We start from the raw sequence: 7,973 nt of genomic DNA on the forward strand, positions 1-7,973 counted from the left end.
CAAACGAGAATACTGAATTAAGAAATAAATTGGAAGCGAAGCCGTCACTCAATACAGTGTTTGCACCGTACTCTAACATTCGGGTATGTTCTGGAACTCACGGCGTGTTCTTTTCACTTTACACATACACTTCACCTCAGAAGCTACCTCCTGTTCTGCTTCTCACGTAAATTGAAATTTTGAACTGCGACAAAAATAAACGTCGACATGGTACTTTGCAGAAATAGTGTTGCCATTCAATATAAACTGTATTCGTTTTTAACATTGTTTCTGTAATTTTTTAGTAATTTCGTTAATTTTAACGACAATTTTATTATTATTTTTTAATATTTTTTTATTCGCAACATAAAATATATGTATGAAACCTCTGTAATAACATTAATTTCTTGATTGATTTAAGGGGAATATTTGGTAACCCTATCTTTTTCGGCCTTACTTCAAATCAGTTGTTTGTGTCAAGCAAGAAATTCAATTGAAGAAAATTTAAGACAAACCTTAGTATCTATTTAAAATTTGTTGTTAATGGTGTTTCATGTTCATTTTGTGATTTTAAACAAATTATACGCAATAATAACAAATCAATCTATCATAATGTGCGTTTTTTATTTCAAAAAAGATTTTCTTTTATATGAAAAAACAGGAATACACCCGACTCTCACTATGGAAATGTAAGTGTAAAGAATACACCTCAAATGGGTGTAAAGTGTGTTACAGAACACCTCGGCGTGTGTTCGATACACTTCTGCCGTTGAAGTGAATGCCAGAACATGCCCGATTATTCCCCAACCACAGCAACAGAATAACTAGGAAGGAGATGATGCGGTCGCGTCAATGCAAATTGATTTAATAGAATGATGTCTATATAGTTCCTGCTTGGGAGCTATAACCAGAATTGTCCTTGTCATAGTCTGGAGACATTGATTTTGAAAGAAAGGTTCAGAGACTTAAACGCGAAACCCTATATCAGTAGGCTTATTATCGTCTATCGTGGATATAATCTATTAACTCATTTATGGGGTGATATCGGGCGCGTGCACAGGTTGCGGATAGTGCAAAGCCTAGGATATATATTGGGTAGCCGCGCATAAAGTAATATTTCGCGCACAATCAATGGGTCTAAGGGGTGTACTTAATGGTTTGTAGTTAGGATACCGACTGCTTTCAAATGCGGACTGGTTGATAATTGGGGCCTCAATCGGTATTAGGTTTAGTAACCAAGTCCTTGTCATGGTAAGGAGGCTATGTCATGGTCGCCATTATGTCCCCAACTTCTTTGACTGAGACAGGCATCATCGTCACAAGAGAATAGATGAACGATGGGACTCCATCCCGGTTAAATTGTTTATTGGGACTCCATCCTGTTTAAATCCGCTGTCGACTCCCGCAATCCAAAGTGTGAAAACCAAAGATTCAGAACTTTACGTCCCTTCCGATGTTCGGGTTGCATAAAGAAATCCGTGAGTCTTATACACCCATTTGTGGGCAACACTGAATTCGGTCCAAAGAAGGAAGATAGAACCTCAGGACCTAATAGACCTCTTTTAGCAACGAAATTCTCAACACGATCGGTGAAATATAATCGTCATCCGCATTGGTCTATGGTAATGCTAAATCGGCCGGTAATGCTGATCAGCAAACTTCTCAGTCTCTCCAAAGCCATACATGTCGTTTCGTAACCAGAGAAGATAATATGCATCATATATTCAATCTTGTGGCCTTTTCTATGCTAGAAATATAAAAACACCCCCTCTACGAACTTCAAATAAAAATGTCATTAAATATATAGGCTGTCAAGTTGCTCGGCGGCAGCATTTGTGTCGCATCAGGCTAGAGAATATAGTGTCTCCTCATTGACCGGCAAAACCTTTCCAACAGACTCCTGCGGACAGTTCGTGAAAACAGCTATATATATATTTTTCTTGTTTTCGTTAATTTAAAGACCCCCCTCATGATTCAAACGAATGGCACCTATTGTATTCAGCAACCCCTAAACTATAACTATATATTTTTAAAATAAGCGCACAAATGTAGGTGCAATTGAAACCTTATAAATGCCAACGTAAAATTGATTTGCGACATTAGAGCAGCAAATGTGAATATTCTTTTCACAATCTGCTCTCATCATGGAACGTTGGCACAATAAATTGGCAATTGTTACCGGAGCCAGTGGAGGTATAGGTGCTGCATGTGCCAGAACATTAGTTGGAGCCGGGCTAAGAGTTGTTGGTTTGGCTAGAAGGGAAGCCAAATTGAAAGAGTTACAAGAGAGTTTACCTGAAAGGCAAAAATCTCTCTTCATACCACGAAAATGTGATGTCTCTAAAGAGGATGAGGTCATTAAAACTTTTGAATGGACTGAAAAACAATTAGGTGGTGCTGATGTTCTACTAAACAATGCTGGGTAATAAAAATCAAATTTGTAATTACTCCAATTTAATTTTATCCTTTTCATTTTCCTTACAGAATAACACGTGAAACGGAATTAATTGCTCCCGGCAACACCGAGAAAATACGGCAAGTAATCGACACTAATGTCATGGGGGTACTATGGTGTACACGTGAAGCATTCCAGCGCATGCATAAACGTGGCAATGAGGCTCATATATTGATTATTAACAGCATTGCAGGTCAACAAGTGTTAAATTTTATAGATGTCTTACCATCGTTTAACATATATCCGGCTACAAAATTTGCCATTACCGCAATGACCGAAACATATCGTCAAGAATTTCAATTACATAAAAGTAAAGTTCGAATTACTGGCATTTGTCCAGGTGCTGTCAATACAAATATCTTTCCCGAAGAAATACATTTTTATGTTAAGGATATGCCACGGCTGGATCCGGAGAATATTGCCGATGCTGTAGTGTTTGCACTGAGATCACCACCCAATGTTCAGGTATTTTCAAAAATAAATTATGAAATTAAAATTGAAATAAATTTTTTTGATTATTTTTAGATACATGAAATTACCTTGAAGCCAATGGGAGAGATGTTTTGAATTCATGAATGAATGCTAATTCGTATACTGAAATAATTATTGATATTACAGAACAAATTAAAATACGTATGATTGGATAATTTTAATAAGAATCCTTATAAAGAGAGTACAAGTTATTGCTGCTATAATGAATGGTATTTTCTGAAAAAATATATGGAAACATATTACTAATTCGCTGTATGAAGGAATTTAGGATTGGAAGATAGCCGGAAAATTTTTGTCACATCTATTCACTTTATGCACAAGACTGGGGAAGGAATATTCTGTACATTTGAATATTGAATAAATGATGTGTATCGTAAGGGCTTGTAAAAACTCCTATGTAGTATTCCGATAACAATAAGAGTTTAGAATATTGCTATGCGCGGATCTTAGTTGTGGCAGAATGTGGATGTTTTTGCCTTTCATAAAACATCTCGTTGTCTAAAAATTAAAGAGGATTTTGGTTGTCTGCGTATGTAGCCGGTTATGACAACTCCCTAATGTGTTGTTCATTTAGTAAGGATGTCAGGGCAAGTCTAACCTTCAACTGGATGTTGAACGAAGTTCTCCAACGTGTTTTCTAACCCTGTCCCGTCGAATGATGGTGTAACTAAATTACATTATTATAAATGGAGAATTAACACCGACTGTTGCTGATTGTGATTTTGTGGAAGACAAGGGGATATATTTATTCGGCCTGTTTGCTGTTGTACGGTTGGTGCATATATATATATATATATATATATATATATGGTTCGAAGATGGAACAGGTGCAGAAGTTTTCTGTGATGAACGTTTAATTAATCTAAGAGTTGTTAATGATTGACGGAATATTCGTCAGTTGGTTATGCTTTGTGAGTTCCGAAGCCGGACAAAAATGTTGTCTATGGAGCGACCAAAAATACAAAATTCCGTTTCTTTCATCCCCTAAATATCATCCTATCACCACCGAAAACTATAAATGTCGTATCATAGCCATAAGCGTGACATTTGTGCCCTCTGATGTTGAAATGAGAATACTTAACAATCTCTTATCATTGACCCACTGGGTTGGATCACAATGACGAAGTGCAGTATGTCCGTTGAAATACGGTTCAGACCAAGGAGAAAATACAAAGGGCAATAAATAGCTTTCAACCCTACAAATTCAAAGGGACAGATAACAGAATACCGGCTATGTCGCAGCTGCATGTGATCGGTATGGGCCACTCCAAGGGTATTTATAGGGCTTGTCTGATATTATCATACATACCAAGTCTATGGGAAAATGTAACTTAAACCTTAATCCGAAAGCTGGGAAGCCAAGTCATACGCTGCCTTTGGACTATATACCGATTATCCTCTGCCTTGTTTCTATTCAAGGCACTTGAAGGGTTAATAGACCTCGAAATTAGGAGCACCATAAATTCGAACAATATGAGCAAACCCAACATGCCTACATCAAAGGCAAATCTGTGGACACTACCTTACACGAGGTTTTCGGATATTTCAAGAAGAATATGAAGAATTCTAATTACACATTGTATGCGTTCCTCGATATCGAAGGAGCCTTCAACAATGTGAAGCTGGACATTCTGCTCTCGAATCTTCAGCTGTCTCTTCTCGCATCTCGCACGGAATGAATTGATAGAATCCTGGAAAGCAAAATTATCAATTCATCTATTGGAGAGAGTTGCGTGAGGAAATCTGTCAACTGGGAAACACCGCAGGAGAGAGTACTATATCTTCTAGTGATAATTTTTGTATTCAGAAGACAAGAATTGACCTACAGATTTGTATAATCATTTCAAATTTTAGATATGTTTGTTTGACTGCTCACCACCATTGATGCTATCTCAAAAATGAATTTTTTTGCCAGATTTTTACTCTATAATATTCCATATTATAATAACACACATTGTTTGTTTATTTTTATTAATTTTTCATTTTATTTTTATAATAGTTTATCTTTACACGACAAAAATTGTTTATTGTTATTATTTTATATATATATATATATATATATAGTTTATATTATATATACTTTACTTTTCACAAATACTTATTTACTTACTAAGCAGTTTGTTTTATTATTTATAATTAAATATATATTATTTATATTGTTATACATATATAGGTATATTTATATATATTATTTTAAACTTATATAATATTTCACAAAATAAACATTATTTTTTATGTTTGTTTGTTATCTTTTTCATACATGATACAACTTTTCGTTTTTTTAATTTATGAATATTTTAATTTGTTATTTTATCAATGTGTGTGTGTTTAGCCAATTGGGGTTTTTTATTGGTTAGCAAAATGCGGAAATATATTTTTTTTTGAATTTATGATTTTTTTGGTTATGTGGCGGGGCGGGTGGGAAATTGTTCATTATTATTTTTTATTTATTTGTAGACTTAAAAGCAACAGGTGGAAGGTTATGCATACATGTAATACAGGAAGGTAATTTTAACCATTGTCTGTCAGTTGGATGGGCCGACTCTGTATTGAATTTTTATTATATCTTTAAAAATATTTTTAAACATAAATGAAGACTTGCTGATAAATTACATAAACAAAAAATACATTTTACAAAAAAAGAAATACAAAAAAAAATATACAAATAGGTAATGGGGGTTTTCTGGGAAATTTTGGGATTTTTTGTATTTTGAGTTTTACTGCTAAAATCATAATGGAAGATAATATTATTAAAAAAAATATTAAGAGGATAGATTTTCAGCCTTTGTTTTTAGTTTTGGTAGACGACAAGTGTTGTTTTTTTTTGCTAAGCTAAAAAAATTTAAATTTTATTATACCCTCTTAATTTTGTTTTTGGTTTATAAATTAAAAATTGTTTAAAAATATTTTGAGTTTTATCCATCTACATACATTTTTGTATTGTTTCAGATATTTGAAATTTTGTAAACTAGAGTTTTTATTTTATTTTTGCTTTATTAATTTTTTTGTCAACAATTTTATTTTAACTAGTTTCGTGCCATGGTGGTTTTCTCAAATTTCAATTCCATATTATTCCTCAAATAAATAGATTTGTATGTAGTTCTAAAGAAAAAAAATTAAATTTTAAAAAATTTATTTTTAAAAAAATATTGAAGAAAAAATATCATAATTGGGAAATAAAAATACAAAAGCGAAGACTTATGTGGAGTTTAATGCAGCAGCGAGCCTTGGACTATGCGATGCATAAATTGAAATATTTTTTAAAACAAATTAAATTATTTTTTTAATAAAATGATTTTTTTTGTAAATAAAGAAATATAATTAACCGTTTAAATGCAAAAAATTCTAATTATATTTTTAATACCAAACACCCTGGGAGTAGTGGCAATGCATGTGTAAAATGTTCAAGTTATATTGCGTGCTCTACGTTTATCTTCTCTTGATATTAAAATAATATTTTAATTAAATTTTCCACACTGTTTTTTCAAAATCCTTTGCATTTTAAACAGTTTAAATTTCCATGTGAATATTACGTGTGGCCAATATACTGTGAAGATGGATGTATGTAATTATCATGTGTTTAAAAAAATAATTTTTTGGGGGATATTCATTTCTTCAGTTTAAAAAGTTGCATATTATTATTGTTTTTTTCTTTTCTGCAAACGGTAGGTAGGTTAGGTCTGTTTGTTTGGGTAAAATGGATTAGTATATATTTTTTGTTTGTTATTGTATATAGATTGCAGTTCTACATTCAAATATATATAGAGTAGTTGTAGTTGTAGTAGTAAGTTGTATTTGTTTTGTTGTTTCCAATATTTTGTAAAGAATATTTTTGTTATAATATATGTTTATTTTGAATTTTTCTTTTTTGTTTTATTTTCAAAAATCGTATTTTTGTTTTCTATTAATTTTTGGTATATTTCTCTTGTTAATTTTTTAGAAGGAGGACTGCATAGTTTCCGGTTTTTTTATTTAACATGCAGTATATAGCTCTGGCTTAAGATGTATTGTTATGAGTTAAGGGTGATGGGATGGGGGGAACAACACTGACAATGCTTAAACACAATAACTGAAAAGTCTGTAGGTCAAGAGGAAATAGTTGTTTAGGGATATATTGTAACATTAATTTCATAATTTCAGAAATGTATTTCGGAAACTCCGACTATGGCAAATTTTCTTAAAAGCAGTCGACTTGTTTAAAGATAAACAATATTAAATAAATGATCGCTTTATTTCTATCTTTCAATTAAAAAAAAATCTGAGTCAATAGCCTTTTTTTAGATGATCCAAATAAAATTATTTAGGTTTCGATTTTGTTCTATATGAATTGGCATTGTTTACAAAATGTGTTATGTACCTCTTAATACAAAAACATGATATTCTGCAATTCTACTCCGCCTCCAAGATCTAAAACGACAAATAGATCTGAATATATTCTAAGCACTTCTATAAATGTATGAACTTTTGGAAGTTTTCTACCAAAGGAAAGACTTCAACAGATATAAATAACAAAACTGCCTTTTCGCCGGTCTTCAAATTAATTTTTTTAATGAAAGAATGCCTTCAAGAGGTCTACTATTAATAAAAGGGATGACAATCAAATCTGTCTACTATAGATAGAAGGATTGCGAGAATTTATTCTAGAAGAATATTAACAATAAATGCCCACAGGATTTCTATGAAAAACACTTATTATTACATCTACTGATAAACGAAAGGACTAAGTCTACTATATTCTTTCACTATATTACAGATTTTCTATATAAGTAATGTATCCGTCAGTCCTAATATATTACAATGTTTTAGAAATTCTACTGAAAAGAGGCCATCGAACAGGACTTCTATGAAAATTATACCTTCTACAGAGAGGCATTCTACAGATCTTATACAGAAATAATATATCCGGCAGTCCGAATATATTGAAATTTTTAGGACCTCTACTGGGAAAGGCCTTCTATGAAAATACTGCATTCTACAGGTCTGCTATGCCCTTTTGCTATCAAGAGAGACCTTCTACATATTTTCTATAGAAATTATGTATTCGTGA

The 7,973-nt window shown here is 32.3% G+C and overlaps 1 protein-coding gene across 1 annotated transcript; it reads left to right on the forward strand.

The window, feature by feature from the left end:
* Window positions 1-2,123: 2,123 nt before the first annotated feature.
* Window positions 2,124-3,001, forward strand: LOC133336232 (farnesol dehydrogenase-like). The gene is made up of 3 exons (XM_061544515.1): window positions 2,124-2,401; window positions 2,464-2,899; window positions 2,960-3,001. The coding sequence occupies exons 1-3, from the start codon at window positions 2,124-2,126 to the stop codon at window positions 2,999-3,001; spliced, it is 756 nt and encodes a 251-aa protein (XP_061400499.1).
* Window positions 3,002-7,973: the final 4,972 nt, after the last annotated feature.

This window comes from Musca vetustissima, unplaced genomic scaffold (assembly GCF_032173495.1).
Source record: "Musca vetustissima isolate MV318-11 ecotype Yass unplaced genomic scaffold, APGP_CSIRO_Mvet_v1 utg24253, whole genome shotgun sequence".
Taxonomy (NCBI): Eukaryota; Metazoa; Arthropoda; class Insecta; order Diptera; family Muscidae; genus Musca; species Musca vetustissima.

Excerpts from the sequence above, each read along its gene's own strand:
- LOC133336232 (XM_061544515.1), top strand. The coding sequence starts at position 2,124 with ATGGAACGTTGGCACAATAAATTGGCAATTGTTACCGGAGCCAGTGGA. Across the intron at positions 2,402-2,463 it reads GTTCTACTAAACAATGCTGG|AATAACACGTGAAACGGAAT; the intron begins GTAATAAAAATC and ends TTTTCCTTACAG. Across the intron at positions 2,900-2,959 it reads GATCACCACCCAATGTTCAG|ATACATGAAATTACCTTGAA; the intron begins GTATTTTCAAAA and ends GATTATTTTTAG.